The 17,731-nt window shown below is 39.2% G+C and overlaps 2 protein-coding genes across 6 annotated transcripts in view; one reads left to right on the top strand and one right to left on the bottom strand.

Annotated features, from left to right (window-relative positions):
• Window positions 1–16,373, top strand: part of prepl (prolyl endopeptidase like) — a 44,413-nt gene extending 28,040 nt beyond the window's left edge. The window contains exons 13-15 of one of the 2 annotated variants that reach the window (XM_062059062.1): window positions 1,757–1,862; window positions 2,617–2,699; window positions 14,093–16,373. In XM_062059062.1, coding sequence (XP_061915046.1) covers window positions 1,757–1,862; window positions 2,617–2,699; window positions 14,093–14,176 — 273 coding nt within the window. In that variant the 3' untranslated portion in view covers window positions 14,177–16,373. Of the gene's footprint in view, window positions 1–1,756; window positions 1,863–2,616; window positions 2,700–9,311; window positions 9,528–14,092 lie in introns of those variants that run through there. The other variant, XM_062059063.1, reaches the window with a different exon arrangement.
• slc3a1 (solute carrier family 3 member 1) overlaps window positions 1–17,731 on the bottom strand; it is a 57,027-nt gene that overhangs the window by 22,830 nt on the left and 16,466 nt on the right. For 3 of the 4 annotated variants that reach the window (XM_062059064.1, XM_062059067.1, XM_062059066.1), the window contains 2 exons: window positions 15,509–15,634; window positions 14,056–14,730 (listed from right to left, as the gene is read on the bottom strand). In XM_062059064.1, the coding sequence (XP_061915048.1) occupies window positions 14,299–14,730; window positions 15,509–15,634 (558 nt within the window). In that variant the 3' untranslated portion in view covers window positions 14,056–14,298. Of the gene's footprint in view, window positions 1–5,075; window positions 5,353–14,055; window positions 14,731–15,508; window positions 15,635–17,731 lie in introns of those variants that run through there. The other variant, XM_062059065.1, reaches the window with a different exon arrangement.

The following is a 17,731-nucleotide window of genomic DNA, read 5'->3' as shown; positions in this document are numbered from 1 at the left end:
TCCTCAGTAGTCACGTACTAATTTGTGTGAATTATGCAAAATTATTTAAATTTGGTCCCCGTGAACCATATTAACTCTTTTTCCCCAGGGTCCCCCGTAAGAATGATGAGCACATTACTTCATCAATCCAGAGATTTAAAGGCCTACTGAAATGATTTTTTTTTATTTAAACGGGGATAGCAGATCTATTCTATGTGTCATACTTGATCATTTCGCGATATTGCCATATTTTTGCTGAAAGGATTTAGTAGAGAACAACGACGATAAAGATTGCAACTTTTGGTATCTGATTAAAAAAAGGCTTGCCCCTACCGGAAGTAGCGTGACGTAGTCAGTTGAACATATACGCAAAGTTCCCTATTGTTTACAATGATGGCCGCATGAAGTGAGAGAGATTCGGACCGAGAAAGCGACAATTTCCCCATTAATTTGAGCGAGGATGAAAGATTTGTGAATGAGTAAAGTGCAAGTGAAGGACTAGTGGGGAGTTGAAGCTATTCAGATAGGGAAGATGCTGTGAGAGCCGGGGGTGACCTGATATTCAGCTGGGAATGACTACAACAGTAAATAAACACAAGACATATATATACTCTATTAGCCACAACACAACCAGGCTTATATTTAATATGCCACAAATTAATCCTGCATAATAACACCTGCGTGTTTGTTATGCTAGCTCCTAGCTCCTCTGCTAGCTCCTAGCTCCATAGAACACGCCAATACAATTCAAACACCTGATCAACACACACAATCACTCAGCCCAAAAGACCGTTTACCTAACCCAAGGTTCATAAAGCTTATATATTTTTAAAAAGTTACGTACGTGACGCGCACGTAGGTACGGTACGTGTTATGCTAGCTCCTCTGCTAGCTCCTAGCTCCATAGAACACGCCAATACAATTCAAACACATGATCAACACACACAATCACTCAGCCCAAAAGACCGTTCACCTAACCCAAGGTTCATAAAGCTTATATATTTTAAAAAAGTTACGTACATACGCAAAAAAAAGCCAAAGCTGCATACTCACAGTAGCACGTCTGCGTCTTTGTCATCCAAATCAAAGTAATCCTGGTAAGAGTCTGTGTTGTCCCAGTTCTCTACAGGCGTCTGTGTATCCAAGTCAAATGTCCTCCTGGTTAGAGTCTCTGTTATCCGAGTTCTTCCATCTTGACTGCATCTTTCGGGAATGTAAACAAAGAAGCGCCGGCTGTGTACTGTTGTGGCTGACTACGTTCAAAAAATACGTCCATTTCGCACCGACAACTTTCTTCTTTGCTTGCTCAGCTTCCTTCTCCATAATGCAATGAACATGATTGAAACAGATTCACGAACACAGATGTCCAGAATACTGTGGAATTATGAAATGAAAACAGAGCTTTTTCGTATTGGCTTCAATGTGGAAGGCATACCCGTGTTCGCCGGGCTACGTCACGCGCATACGTCATCCTCAGAGGCGTTTCGAACCGGAAGTTTAGCGGCAAATTTAAAATGTCACTTTATAAGTTAACCCGGCCGTATTGGCATGTGTTATAATGTTAAGATTTCATCATTGATATATAAACTATCAGATTGCGTGGTCGGTAGTAGTGGGTTTCAGTAGGCCTTTAAAGACGTGTATGAGCTAACTGGGCAGTGGCCATTTTACCTCTTTTTTTTTATGCCTCCACAACCTGTAGAAAGTGATGATCAGAAACTTGGTCCCCATTCCAAATGATAACCTGTGTATTTGTGTTTGTGTGTGCGTGTGTTAGCGCTACCCGTCCATGCTGCTGACGGCCTACAGCGCGGACAGCAGGGTGCCTCTGGCCGGTGTCCTGAAGTACGTCGAGAAGCTGAAGGAAGCGGCGGCGAAAATAGGTACTGTACATTCGGCAAACAAATTGTGCACATCCACGCGTGCCATTGTGCGCGTGCTATGTGCGCATTGTGTACTTTCGGATTGAGACGCTTTAATGGCTCCTTTCAGTGCGCGTCAACGTAACCAAAGTAGTCATTTAAAGTACAACGTATAGCACAGGTCACCTTGCAGTACTGCGCGGTGTGTGTGTGTGTGTGTGTGTGTGTGTGTGTGTGTGTGTGTGTGTGTGTGTGTGTGTGTGTGTGTGTGTGTGTGTGTGTGTGTGTGTGTGCTCTAATTGCACTCATTCCCCCATAGACAGGCTCTTTCACCCTCTCGCTTCTAATCGGACCTCATCACATCAGCGGTACTCGCCCGGCTGCTGTTGTTCATACGCCCTCGGCGGCGTGCGTGATGGACGGATGGGGTTGAGCGGGGGGCGGTTCCGTGGCGAGCACACGTCTAATCAGACTCTCTCGGCGCTCTGGAGTCTATTTGATAAAGTGCTGATGGCGCACGGAGGCGGGCGGTTAAAGGCCCATTAGCATGGTAAAGAGATAGCGTATCAGCGCGGGAGATTAGACGGCGCGGACTGGGGAGCTGTCAAGGTCAAGACCGCGCTTGTGAAACAGCGAGGACGGGGGAAGGCGGCGGGCCGGGCGAGATCAGCTCAATTAAGGAGGACGGATTGGAGAGGAAGCAGAGAGGCGGGTCTGAGGGGGGATGAGTTGGACAGGAAGTGGAGTAGCCTTGAATAGTGTGTTGTCTTTACAGAACATGAACCAAACATTGTTGTGAATATCAAACATGGAGGAGATCACCTGGAAACAGAAGACTGGGACTTGATGCTGGAGGAGGTAAAAACTTTGTTGAAGATGACCACAATGTATCCCACAAATAACTTAGAGTGCAACTGCACATTTTTATGAGGGGCCGTTAGGGACATTATTCAGAATTACCTCCTACATACACTACTGAAATGCTCTCACAGAAACAACTGAAATGTTTTTCTCTCTCACACACACTACTGAAACACTCTTATACACACTACTGAAACACTCTTATACACACACACAAAAAAAAAAAACTTATCTGAAAAGGTGCGTGCATTGTTGGTGACCTAAACTGGAATGCAACCTCTCTCATAAACACTGGTAAGATGCTCTCATACACATAACTGAAATCTTTGCACACATACTACTGAAATTGTTGTCTCTCACACGCACGTGTGTGTGCGTGAGAGAAAAACATTTTAGTTGTTTATGTGAGAGCATTTCAGAAGTGTATGTGACAGCATTTCAGTAGTGTATGTGAGAGCTTTTCAGTAGTGTATGTGAGAGCTTTTCAGTAGTGTATGTGAAAGCATTTCAGTAGTGTATGTGAAAGCATTTCAGTAGTGTATGTGAGAGCTTTTCAGTAGTGTATGTGAGAGCTTTTCAGTAGTGTATGTGAGAGCTTTTCAGTAGTGTATGTGAAAGCATTTCAGTAGTGTATGTGAGAGCTTTTCAGTAGTGTATGTGAAAGCATTTCAGTAGTGTATGTGAGAGCTTTTCAGTAGTGTATGTGAGAGCTTTTCAGTAGTGTATGTGAGAGCTTTTCAGTAGTGTATGTGAAAGCATTTCAGTAGTGTATGTGAGAGCTTTTCAGTAGTGTATGTGAAAGCATTTCAGTAGTGTATGTGAGAGCTTTTCAGTAGTGTATGTGAAAGCATTTCAGTAGTGTATGTGAGAGAATTTCAGTAGTGTTTATAAGACTGTTTCAGTAGTGTGTGTGAGAGAATTTCAGTAATGTTTATAAGACTGTTTCAGTAGTGTGTGAGAGAGAATTTCAGTAGTGTTTATAAGACTGTTTCAGTAGTGTGTGTGAGAGAATTTCAGTAGTGTTTATAAGACTGTTTCAGTAGTGTGTGTGAGAGAATTTCAGTAGTGTTTATAAGACTGTTTCAGTAGTGTGTGAGAGAGAAGAACATTTCAGTTGTTTTAAGTGAGAGCATTTCAGTAGTGTGTATAAGAGTGTTTCAGTAGTGTGTGTGAGAGAAAAACATTTCAGTTGTTTATGTGAGAGCATTTCAGTAGTGTATGTAAGAGGTAATTCTGAATAATGTCCCTAACGGCCCCTCGTACATTTTGCCTATTATTCACAATCCCTATGTAAGACAAGAACACATTTTTCTCTTTTTTATGCATTCTAAGTCGTAAAATACGGCAAGTAGGAGGTGACGAACAATGCAGCTAATGGGAGTACTCTAATGCACCCATACCAACCAATACTCTATTTACATCTCCTGACCTGAATGTTAACCAAGTTTTAACGATGTTATTATAAGCGCTAATGTCGAGGAACTACTTTTAGCCGCGCAGTGATCACAGAGCACTAACTAGCTTGTGCTGCTATATTGACATACTGAGCTGCTCCATTCTGATCACTTCTGAGGTGGTGAAAGTTAATTCTAGGTTATAAATCGTGCCTCTCACCTGGATAGTAGAAGGTTCAATCGAGGTTTATTTGTGTAGCACCTTACAACATCACGATGGTGCACAAAGTGCTCTACAGCAGTGGTCCCCAACCACCGGGCCGCGGCCCGGTACCAGTCCGCGGACCGATTGGTACCGGGCCGTACAAGAAATTTAAAAAAAAAAAAAAAAAAAAATTTTTTTTTTTATTAAATCAACATAAAAAACACAATATATACATTGTATATCAATATAGATCAATACAGTCTGCAGGGATACAGTCTGTAAGCACACATGATTGTATTTCTTTATGAAAAAAATAAATAAAACACTTTTTTTTTTAAATTTCACACACCCCCCGGTCCGTGGGACAAGTTTTCAAGCGTTGACCGGTCCGCAGCTACAAAAAGGTTGGGGACCACTGCTCTACAGAACAAATAATTTGAAAGCAAGTAAAACCACTCACATTAAAAACAGTAAAACATAAATACTTATAGCAATTGTTTGTTAAAATTCCAATTCAAACAATTATGTTTTTAGTTGAGATTTAAAAGCTTCTAGCTCCATGATGGCTCGCAACTCAGGTGGGAGAGTTCCATAACTTGGGTGCGGATGCGTAAAAACACATTCAACTTATACCTGGAGATAGCAAGAAAGACACAAAAGAACGCTCTTTGCACCTCCCTTTTATTTTTTGAACCCTTTAAGGTTTATGATTAATTCCTAATCCAAAGGAGAATATATGAACATCCTATCAGTCGACATCCCAATGAGAGCAGACATTGTACAGTAAGTGATTGTTTTATTATGTTCATAGTTTGTATTTCTTGTTTAGCACTTAGCAATGCTGCTACATGATGCTTAGTGTTTTACTAAAGATGGCTCTGTTGAGCATACAGCTTCTAAAATTTGTAGCTCATCCTCCTTATGTCCAGACTCAAAAATATAAGTTTCTGGATCGTCATTTGTCCAAAAGTAGTCATTGTTGTCCCTCATGAAGTCTGCATGATTAGTAGTGTTGTTGTTGTTGAAGGAAAAAGCGAACATTGTCATGCGTCTGTGAAATGAATACACGGATGTATGCTTAAAATGAGCAAAATATGTAAATATTACATGTTATTATGAATATTACTACATTGCATGTATACTTGCAGCGTGTATAGAAAACATTGATGGAGCTTTTTAAGATCGCTTTAGGGCGGAATAAAGCGATTTCCATTGACTCCAATGTTAGCTGACTTTTACTAATGTTTATTTAAGACTTAGAATGAATGAAAAAATAAAAACATATGTGATCTTGTCTTACATAAGGATTGTGAATGATAGACAAAATTTCCCCCAAAAAGTGCAGTTCCCTTCTAAATACACTAGTAGATAAAAACCCAGCGACGGTACTTTTACATCTTGATCCAAGATGGCTGCGCTTCAGAGCAGCGGCTTCGTGCGAGCGCTCCTGGAAGTGAGGGCAAAAATACCCCTCAATTCAGTCAATTTCATGGCTGGCTCACAGCGTGTTCACTCCGTGATCACTTACGACCGACTTACAATTCTGGATGTGGAGAGATCGGGCCATTTTGGGCTGATAGATGCGTGTACGATGGACCTACTCGCTAGCTTGGGAATTCTTCGCGAGCTACATCCAGCAGTGGCCTTTGAAGCAGCGGCGTCGACTACCAGCGGAGCCGGTCAGCGAAAGAGACGTAAGCGGTGCGCTCGGAAGCAGAAGCGGGGGTGTCGGGCGGGGCTAACAACAAAGCTAAATGCTTTGTTGTTAGCGGGGCTAACGAAAAAGCTAAATGCTAATCCACAAAGAAGCGCTAATAAGGAGTCTGTTAAGCTAGAACTAGCCAGCGCCAGGCTGGATAATCCCTGCACACATAGCAATTCTTCTAGAATAATATACAACTCACATAATGTTTTTTCTGCGTCAGAGGTGGACATGCATTTTACTGAGGTGGCAAACAATCTAAAAATTCCTGTCATATCAATTCCTAGATATGGTCGAAATTATTTAAAGTGCACTATGCATAATAAACGTAACATTATTAATATTGCTACTACGGATACTTTCAACAAAAACTCCTCAAAACAGCCCACTACCTATAATATGGGCTTTTTAAACATAAGGTCATTGTCTTCCAAAACGTTATTAGTTAATGAAGTCATCAGAGACAACAATCTTGATGTCGTTGGTCTAGCCGAGACCTGGCTCAAACCAGACGAATTTTTTGCGCTGGGTGAGGCGTCTCCTCCTGGCTATGCGGGAACGCATATTGCCCGCCCCATTAAAAGGGGTGGGGGTGTTGCACTAATATACAACAAAAACTTTAGCCTTACCTCGGACCTAAATAATAAATATAACTCGTTTGAGGTGCTCACTATGAGGTTTGTCACACCGCTGCCTCTCCACCTGGCTGTCATCTACCGCCCCCCTGGGCCCTATTCGGACTTTATCAATGAATTTTCAGAGTTCGTTGCTGATCTAGTGACGCACGCCGACAATATAATCATAATGGGAGACTTTAACATCCACATGAATACCCCATCGGACCCTCCATGCGTGGCGCTCCAGACTATAATTGATAGCTGTGGTCTTACACAAGTAATAAATGAACCCACGCATCGCAACGGTAATACGATAGATCTAGTGCTTGTCAGGGGTGTCACCACCTCTAAAGTTACGATACTCCCGTACACTAAAGTAATGTCCGATCATTACCTTATAAAATTCGAAGTTCGGACTCATTGTCAACAAACTAATAATAATAATAATAACTACTATAGCAGCCGCAACATTAATACTGCCACAACGACGACTCTTACTGACCTACTGCCTTCAGTAATGGCACATTTCCCAAATTATGTGGGCTCTATTGATAACCTCACTAACAACTTTAACGACGCCCTGCGCGACACCATTGATATTGTAGCACCGCTAAAGCTAAAAAGGGCCCCTAAAAGGCGTACCCCATGGTTTACAGAAGAAACTAAAGCCCAGAAATTATCATGTAGAAAGCTGGAACGCAAATGGCGTGCGACTAAACTTGAGGTTTTCCATCAAGCATGGAGTGATAGTTTAATAACTTATAAACGCATGCTTACCTCAGCTAAAGCTAAATATTACTCAAATCTCATCCACCTCAACAAAAATGATCCTAAATTTTTGTTTAGTACAGTAGCATCGCTAACCCAACAAGGGACTCCTCCCAGTAGCTCCACCCACTCAGCAGATGACTTTATGAATTTCTTTAATAAGAAAATTGAACTCATTAGAAAAGAGATTAAAGACAATGCATCCCAGCCACAACTGGGTTCTATTAACACAAATATGACTGTATATACGACGGACATTGCCCTCCAAAATAGTTTCTCTCTCTTTGATGAAATAACATTGGAGGAATTGTTAAAATGTGTAAATGGGACAAAACAAACAACATGTTTACTTGACCCAATTCCTGGGAAACTTATCAAGGAGCTTTTTGTTTTATTAGGTCCATCAGTGTTAAATATTATAAACCTATCACTTTCCTCTGGTACTGTTCCTCTAGCATTCAAAAAAGCGGTTATTCATCCTCTACTCAAAAGACCTAACCTCGATCCTGACCTCATGGTGAACTACCGGCCGGTGTCCCACCTACCGTTTATCTCGAAAATTCTCGAAAAAATTGTCGCACAGCAGCTAAATGAACACTTAGTGACTAACAATCTCTATGAACCTTTTCAATCCGGTTTCAGGGCAAATCACTCTACGGAGACAGCCCTCGCAAAAATGACTAATGATCTATTGCTGACGATGGATTCTGATGCTTCATCTATGTTGCTGCTTCTTGATCTTAGCGCCGCTTTCGATACTGTTGATCATAATATTTTATTAGAGCGTATCAAAACGCGTATTGGGATGTCAGACTTAGCCTTGTCTTGGTTTAACTCTTATCTTACTGACAGGATGCAGTGTGTCTCCCATAACAATGTGACCTCGGACTATGTTAAGGTAACGTGCGGAGTTCCCCAGGGTTCAGTTCTTGGCCCTGCACTCTTTAGTATTTACATGCTGCCGCTAGGTGACATTATACGCAAATACGGTGTTAGCTTTCACTGTTATGCTGATGACACCCAACTCTACATGCCCCTAAAGCTGACCAACACGCCGGATTGTAGTCAGCTGGAGGCGTGTCTTAATGAAATTAAACAATGGATGTCCGCTAACTTTTTGCAACTCAACGCTAAGAAAACGGAAATGCTGATTATCGGTCCTGCTCAACACCAACATCTATTTAATAATACCACCTTAACATTTGACAACCAAACAATTAAACAAGGCGACTCGGTAAAGAATCTGGGTATTATCTTCGACCCAACTCTCTCGTTTGAGTCACACATTAAGAGTGTTACTAAAACGGCCTTCTTTCATCTCCGTAATATCGCTAAAATTCGTTCCATTTTGTCCACAAGCGATGCTGAGATCATTATCCATGCGTTCGTTACATCTCGTCTCGATTACTGTAACGTATTATTTTCGGGCCTCCCTATGTCTAGCATTAAAAGATTACAGATGGTACAAAATGCGGCTGCTAGACTTTTGACAAAAACAAGAAAGTTTGATCATATTACGCCTATACTGGCTCACTTGCACTGGCTTCCTGTGCACCTAAGATGCGACTTTAAGGTTTTACTACTTACGTATAAAATACTACACGGTCAAGCTCCTGCCTATCTTGACGATTGTATTGTACCATATGTCCCGGCAAGAAATCTGCGTTCAAAGAACTCCGGCTTATTAGTGATTCCCAGAGCCCAAAAAAAGTCTGCGGGCTATAGAGCGTTTTCTATTCGGGCTCCAATACTATGGAATGCCCTCCCGGTAAAAGTTAGAGATGCTACCTCAGTAGAAGCATTTAAGTCTCATCTTAAAACTCATTTGTATACTCTAGCCTTTAAATAGACTCCCTTTTTAGACCAGTTGATCTGCCGTTTCTTTTCTTTTCTTTTCTACTCTGCTCCGGGGTGGACCGCTAGCCTGTCCATCAGATGGGGACATCTCTACGCTGCTGACCCGTCTCCACTCGGGATGGTTCCCGCTGGCCCCACCATGGACTGGACTTTCGCTGATGTGTTGGACTTTCACAATATTATATCAGACCCACTCGACACCGAGGATGTCGTTGTGGCTTGTACAGCCCTTTGAGACACTAGTGATTTAGGGCTATATAAATAAACATTGATTGATTGATTGATTGATCAGTGCATTTCTTCCAGTCATGAGGCACTGATTGGAGAACTTGTAATAAAAAAATAACTTAAGTTGTCACTTGTATGCATCAGATTGTTATATTGCTTTATCTCATAAAAGTAAACCATCACATTTTAGCAAACATGTTATATCTTCTCAAGAGACAATACTATTGAAAAATAATCAGTGCACAGCTTGTAGAGTGAACAATATTTTTTTTTAGATTAATTTAGATTAGTCACATTATTCATTTTTAATCTTAATGAACGCTGTTTTGTTTTGAGTCAAGAAAGAATGGAATATATATGTTTGTCAAACGTCATGTTCAGTGTTTCCCATAAACTGCCAAGATACCTGTGGCGGTGGGGGCGTGACTATGGGCGTGGCCACCATGACATCATCGAGTAATTTGCACAATTTACTACAATGATTTGATTTTCTCTAAAAAGGCTAAAAAATGTATACTTACTAATTAATAATAACAGTTTTGTTTTAAACGTCCATCCATCCATCCATTTTACAATATAATTACAACACTTTATGTACATATTTATATACAGATTTGAACAATTAGTTATTCACTGAAATATATTTATTAATTGTGGTTCTTACAAAAAATATATATTATAAAATATAAAAGCTAAAATGTCTCAAAGCTCTGCCCCTTTAATTAGTGCATACTAAATAATTTAACTTTGGCCTACTACTACAACCATATTATTTACCAGCAACATAAAGTGAAACAGAGGCAGAGGTGTCCTGCCACAGTCAGTAACAAATAAACAGAAAACAGTAGTGGTGGTAGATAGACACAGAGCTTCATCAAACATCTGATCCACTGAACAAAGAGCTCCAAAAATCTTGAACTTTAGACTGCCATCAGTTTTACTCCCTACACTTAACCATGTGTTTCCTACTGCCTGCAGACTTTGCACCCTTTGTTATATACACATGTTGTGTTTCTAATATAAATACATTTAATAAAGTCAAATACAAATGAGGCAACAAGAGAAGTATCCTACACTTCTCTTTTGTAAAGTAAATCTGAACAGCCGATATGGGCATCTACATCAACTATAGGATTTGCCTGAGAAGCTGAAGAGGACAAAAACAAAAACAAAAAATTGTTTTTTTATTATTTAAAAAAAAAAAAAAAAAAATTTAATTTGTGGCGGACGTAATTCTTTCGTGGCGGGCCGCCACAAATAAATGAATGTGTGGGAAACCCTGATGTTCATGTAACGAAAAAACATGTTTTTAAAGCCGTTTTTTTTTTTTCAAATAGTGGTGTTGCTGGGTGAGCCTGGGGACCACGCTTTATCAGTATCATGCAGTATCATGCTTTAAACCTCGCTCAGAAAAGCTGTTCTCTACAAAACATGCTCATTGTAGCCATTAATTCTGACATCCTCATTTTTAATTAGAAAAAATTAGCATAAATGTATTTTTTGTTTTGTAGGTTAAAGTGTTTTATATATTGTGCTCCCGAGTTAAGTTGCTGATCAATTTGAATTGTTTATTTTATTGAATTTATTTTATTTTTCAGTATCAAAAATGTTCAAGTCAGTCAAAAATATTTGTGGTTTAAATAGGGATTTAAAAAAAAAAATTATTTCAGGCAAATTGATGTGCTTTAAATATTTTCTGTTACAGACTAAAAATAATGTCAGTTTTTCTAATTGACATTACTTTCTTTTCTATTTTCTTTAATGTTCAAAGAGAAACAATGTTATTGCAGAGGTGTACTTCTAACAATTCTGCACTGCCGATGTGTTGATTAATAACGATGGATTAATTTGCATTATTGCCTTCATTTTGTGATGTAGCTTTACTATCCACTGAAAATGTGTCAACACAGAAATAATTGTCTACATAGATGGCAACACAAGGGAGTAGCAAAATAATTGTCTCTTGCTCAATATCAAGTGCTGCCAAAACTGGAGAGCTGAGGTTCATTGAGGGGAAACCCATCCAACATGTACTGACTCTAAAAGCAAGTAAGGAAGGTGGAGGAGGTGTCATGATAGAGGATTCCACTAACAGCTCTGATCATGTCCACATCCAAAATGATTAAGGCAGTGCTAGACAACCACACTATTAGGACATTTATTTCTATAATAATGTCTGTGTTTTGACCCATTTTTCAGTAGATCGTAAATCCATACTGTTATACAAGCTGTACACGGACTACTTTAAAGTGTACTTCCTATTGTATTAATCAAATCAAAGTGTTATATATAACTTTTTCATATACAGGCAAGTTGCAACACAGGGTGCTTTACACCGGTTTATAAGGCACTGACAATAACAACGTGATAAAAACATTTTTGTCATAATTGTTAGTCAGAAATCACACCCAGATTTGTTGTTGATTGTGTTAGTTTAAAGCCTAGGTGTTGGCGCTAGGAGTTTTCAAAATGGGGTCCCAGGGATCCCATGAAGTCTTAAAAATGGGGTCCCACAGTAGATTGTTGGGGTCCCGCTTTTTTTGAAAACAAGTGATAAATGTATGCATTATCCTGTTATATCTCACATCCTATATTGTGTTTTGGAAAAAGGTTATCATAAACGTTACTTAATTCATTAAGAAAAATAATACAAAATAAAAGAAATGTTTATGCATATGTAAATGTATTCAGTTATAAACATTCATTCACTTTCTTCTTTCCTTCACGGATCTAAACTTTAATGCTGCCGGTATGTTTTGAAATATTTATATTGTAATATTTTCAAAATGTGTTTGTTCTATTTTTGGCAAAAGTAAGACAAAGAAAACAATCTGAAGTTGTTTTTATTTTTTGGTTTTAAATGCCATGATTTTATTGTGCATAGATTTTCCTCCATGCAGCCCCAGAGCTAAAATGAGTTTGACACCCCTGGTTTAAAGCAAAGCTGTCCAAAGCTTATTTTTGAACAACCTGCTGCAGCACTATGTAAAAAAGATTATTACAAAAAAAACATAAGAAGTGGAATAAAAGAGCAAACGGGTGTACTGTAACGAGAAAATGTTGACATGTTGACACTAATAACACAAAACTACCTTGCTGTCTGTTTTTTTGTTTGTTTTTTTTTTAAACTGTCACCTAAAGGGTATTTGTTGGTCCCGTGCCACCAGGAGACGCTGATGCTTTGTCTCAATTAAAAATAATGGGACCTAAAATTGAGCCTGGGGGAACCCCACACCTTGTTTCATGGACTCCTCAGGAGCATGTGTCCATACTCTCATAAAAACATTGTTTTTGAGACAAGAGCGGATGCAGTTAAATATGACCTAGTAGTATTACAAACCCCGTTTCCATATGAGTTGGGAAATTGTGTTAGATGTAAATGTAAACGGAATACAATGATTTGCAAATCCTTTTCAACCCATATTCAATTCAAAGACAAGATATTTTGATGTTCAAACTCATAAACTTTTTTTTTTTTTTTGCAAATAATAATTAACTTACAATTTCATGGCTGCAACACGTGCCAAAGTAGTTGGGAAAGGGCATGTTCACCACTGTGTTACAAGGCCTTTCCTTTTAACAACACTCAGTAAACGTTTGGGAACAGAGGAGACACATTTTTTAAGCTTTTCAGGTGGAATTCTTTCCCATTCTTGCTTGATGTACAGCTTAAGTTGTTCAACAGTCCGGGGGTCTCTGTTGTGGTATTTTAGGCTTCATAATGCGCCACACATTTTCAATGGAAGACAGGTCTGGACTACAGGCAGGTCAGTGTAGTACCCACACTCTTTTACTATGAATTCACGTTGATGTAACACGTGGCTTGGCATTGTCTTGCTGAAATAAGCAGGGGCGTCCATGGTAACGTTGCTTGGATGGCAACATATGTTGCTCCAAAACCTGTATTTACCTTTCAGCATTAATGACGCCTTCACAGATGTGTAAGTTACCCATGTCTTGGGCACTAATACACCCCCATACCATCACAGATGCTGGCTTTTCAACTTTGCGCCTATAACAATCCGGATGGTTCTTTTCCTCTTTGGTCCGGAGGACATGACGTCCACAGTTTCCAAAAACAATTTGAAATGTGGACTCGTCAGACCACAGAACACTTTTCCACTTTGTATCAGTCCATCTTAGATGAGCTCAGGCCCAGCGAAGCCGATGTCGTTTCTGGGTGTTGTTGATAAACGGTTTTCGCCTTGCATAGAAGAGTTTTAACTTGCACTTACAGACGTAACGACCAACTGTAGTTACTGACAGTGGGTTTCTGAAGTGTTCCTGAGCCCATGTGGTGATATCCTTTACACACTGATGTCGCTTGTTGATGCAGTACTGCCTGAGGGATCGAAGGTCACGGGCTTAGCTGCTTACGTGCAGTGAAAAAAAAGTTTATCAGTTTGAACATCAAATATGTTGTCTTTGTAGCATATTCAACTGAATATGGGTTGAAAATGATTTGCAAATCATTGTATTCCGTTTGTATTTACATCTAACACAATTTCCCAACTCATATGGAAACGGGGTTTGTAGTATTGTCCTTTGACAAGATGGAACAAAATGTGAGTGCTGTACTCACTTCTCTCAGGTCTAAATCTCTGCTCTCCTCTACGCAGGAAGCCTTCACGCTATCGTTTCTCTACAAGGAGCTGGGCCTGGATCCTCCTCCCCCATCTTCACGACGCAGGAGGACCAGATAAACCTGTGGATGCGAAGAACCGGAAAGTTTGCACTTTAGTGGAAGACAGAAGGAGAAGGGAAGTCATTGCAGTGATGCTTTCTTATTGAGTCAGACATGAAACAATAACATTAGAAGATGGTGTTAGCAGGTATAGAGAATGTCCATGACACTTAAATAACAGGCCTTCTCAGACACGTAACACTGGCTGGGATGGTTGGTGTTAAACCGAGCGCGGGCCGAGAACCGCATCAGCAAACCCTCTCCAGCCTGGGTCTGGATCTGAGATTTCTGCACCGCTTTGCGGTCGTTGGCCACGTCTGTGCTCATCAGAACCTCCAGCTGCTCGGGCAGCTCGCCGACGGCGGAGAGATCCGTGACGGCCGACTCCTTGCCCAAATTGAGCACCAGGAGGAAGGCGCGGTCCAGCCCGTCCAGTTCTCGGATGTAGGAGAAGACGTGGTGGTCTGCGTGGACGTAGCAGAACCAGCCTCGTTGAAGAGCCGGCTCCGACTGACGCAGCGTGTTCAGGAGTCGGTACCGGGACAGGAGCGAACCTTCGTCTTGCTTCTGGTCCTGAGCGAGGACACATGGAAACACTCAACGCACCGTTAGGAATAGGGATATCCGAAAAGATCGGCAGTCCGGAATTATCGGCCGATAAATGCTTCAAAATGTAATATCGGAAATTATCGGTATCGGTTTCAAAAAGTAAAATGTATGACTTTTTAAAACGGCGCTGTGTACACGGACGTAGGGAGAAGTACAGAGCGCCGATATTCCTTAAAGGCACTGCCTTTGCGTGCCGGCCCAATCACACACACAAGTGAACGCAAGGCATACTTGATCAACAGCCATACAGGTCACACTGAGGGTGACCGTATAAACAACTTTAACACTGTTACAAATATGCGCCACACTGTGAACCCACACCAAACAAGAATGACAAACACATTTCGGGAGAACATTCGTACCGTAACACAACATAAACACAACAGAACAAATACCCAAAACCCCATGTCCCAAATTCCAAGCTGCTGTTTTGAGGCATGTTAAATAAAATAATGCACTTTGTGACAACAATAATAAATATGGCAGTGCAATGTTGGCATTTTTTTCCATAACTTGAGTTGATTTATTTTGGAAAACCTTGTTACATTGTTTAATGCATCTAGCGGGGCATCACAACAAAATTAGGCATAATAATGTGTTAATTCCACCACTGTATATATCGGTATCGGTTGATATCGGAATCGGTGATTAAGAGTTGGACAATATCGGATATCGGCAAAAAAGCCATTATCGGACATCTCTAGTTAGGAATGAATAAATAAGAAAGTGATGTGTTGTATACCTCCACGTTGACGTTGCTGTAGTCGGGGTGCACGGGCAACCACGTGGCGTTGGTTCTGTTGGTGAAGCCTGCGTTGGATGCAGAACTCCACTGCATGGGAGAACGCTGAGGGTCTCTACTGGCGCTCTGCAGCAAACACACAATCCAACAAATAATAGTAATCCAGTTCGGAAATGCAAGTGACACTCCCTGTACCACTCAGGTTTCCAATATTTGATTTGTGTTAGCGATTAGCAGTGCTATGCTGCACCTGTATTATTTGAAAATCTTAGTTTTGCACAATAACAAGGAGTTTGCAGGACCAGATTAAATGAAAACACAATTTTATACAAGATATTTAAGTAGGGGGTCCTTGGCCTGGAACATGTTGAAGACCCCTGCTTTACAAAGATAATCAAGCTGACATTTAATCAGCACTGTAACAATGTGTTCATTATTACAGTGGTAGTATTTTGTAGCTGAATATTAGCACAAACAGTTTTAACCTCATGGGACCCACACTTTTTACTAGGGGTGAGAGGATCCCATGTACCGGTACTACTCAAATTATCATTGGAGTTTTTATTTAATGATTATATAAATAAATTAAACAATTAAATGTTTTGTCCAGATTTATATGAATTGTAATCAACACAAAAATAAAGTCCAAATGTAAAATACTCAAAATTAAGCTTTACTGTGTTATATTGGATTTTGAACAGCTCTCTCTACCAGATGAAATGGGATTGTGCTGGTGTACCTAATAAAATGGCTGGTGAGTGCACTCATGTTTTTTGTCTGCTTAGCTTGATGTCAGCAATTGCAATGTACAGTATTTACTTATTTCTAATTTGTATCATTACCAAATAGGGATGTATTTACATAAATCAAACGTATATTCCTCGCAAATTGGGATAAATGTAGATCCATTGGATCTATAATATTAAACAGTTGTAATATATCTACATAGATCAAACATGTATTATTACCAAATTGCAATGTAAACACATAAATCAAATCTGTATTTTTACCCAATTGTTATATATTTACTTAATCAAATCTGTATTACATTTACAAAATTGTAATGTAGTTGCATAAATCAAATCTGTATTCTTGAATTGTAATATATTTACATGATCAAATCTATACTATCAAACTGAGATATATTTACATACATTATATCTGTATCATTACCAAATTGTAATATATGTACATAATCAAAACATAGTATTATCAAATTGTAATATATTTATATTAATTCAATCTGTATTAAATACCAAATTGTAATGTATTTACACAATAAAATCTGTATTACCGTATTTTCCGGACTATAAACCTGTACTTCTTTCCTAAGCTTTGAACCCTGCAGTCAATAAAACGGTGCGGCTAATTTATGGATTTGTCTTCGCCAACGGCCATAGTGTTTTGTATTCAACAAATAGTTTTCATATACCTATAGAGACACTGAAAAAGTGTGTTATTGTTTTTTGCTACGGCGCCATCTTTTGGACGAATTCGCTCACTGCAGATGCTGCGGGTTGAGAATGTACTTCCTGTTTCGTGCCTTGAACCGAAAGTATAAGTCTTGTTTCGTCTACTGTTCTGCTCGAAAGGATTCTTCATTAAAAACTCCAAGCGACGTTTGTAAGTTTTACAATATACCTAAAACAATCAATATTTATACCATTAATTTTTACACACAAAATTTTTAAACGCTGCATTTATAAACACTGAATTTTTATACCATTCATTTTTACACACTAAATTTTTATACACTGAATTTTTAAACACTGCATTTATAAATACTGACTTTTTATACACTGACTTTTTACACACTACATTAAATACTGACTTTTTATACACCGAATTTTTACACACTACATTAAATACTGAGTTTTTATACACTGAATTTTTAAACACAGAATTTATAATCATTGACTTTTTAAACACTGAATTTTTTATGCACTAAATTTTTAAACATTGGAATTGTATACACAAAATTTTTATACACTGAATTTGTAAACACTGAATTTTGTATACCATGCATTTTTACACACTGAACTTTTACACCATAAACTTTTATACACTGAATTTTTACACACAGAATTTATAAACACTGAATTTTTTAAACACAAAATTTTTATACCATTACTTTTTACACACTAAATTTTTAAACGCTGCATTTATAAACACTGAATTTTTATACCATGAATTTTTACACACTACCTTTTTATACACTGAATT

Source organism: Entelurus aequoreus, linkage group LG09 (assembly GCF_033978785.1).
Source record: "Entelurus aequoreus isolate RoL-2023_Sb linkage group LG09, RoL_Eaeq_v1.1, whole genome shotgun sequence".
Taxonomy (NCBI): domain Eukaryota; kingdom Metazoa; phylum Chordata; class Actinopteri; order Syngnathiformes; family Syngnathidae; genus Entelurus; species Entelurus aequoreus.
Note: the sequence above shows the minus strand (reverse complement) of the source record. Positions and strands in the feature narration are given on the sequence as shown.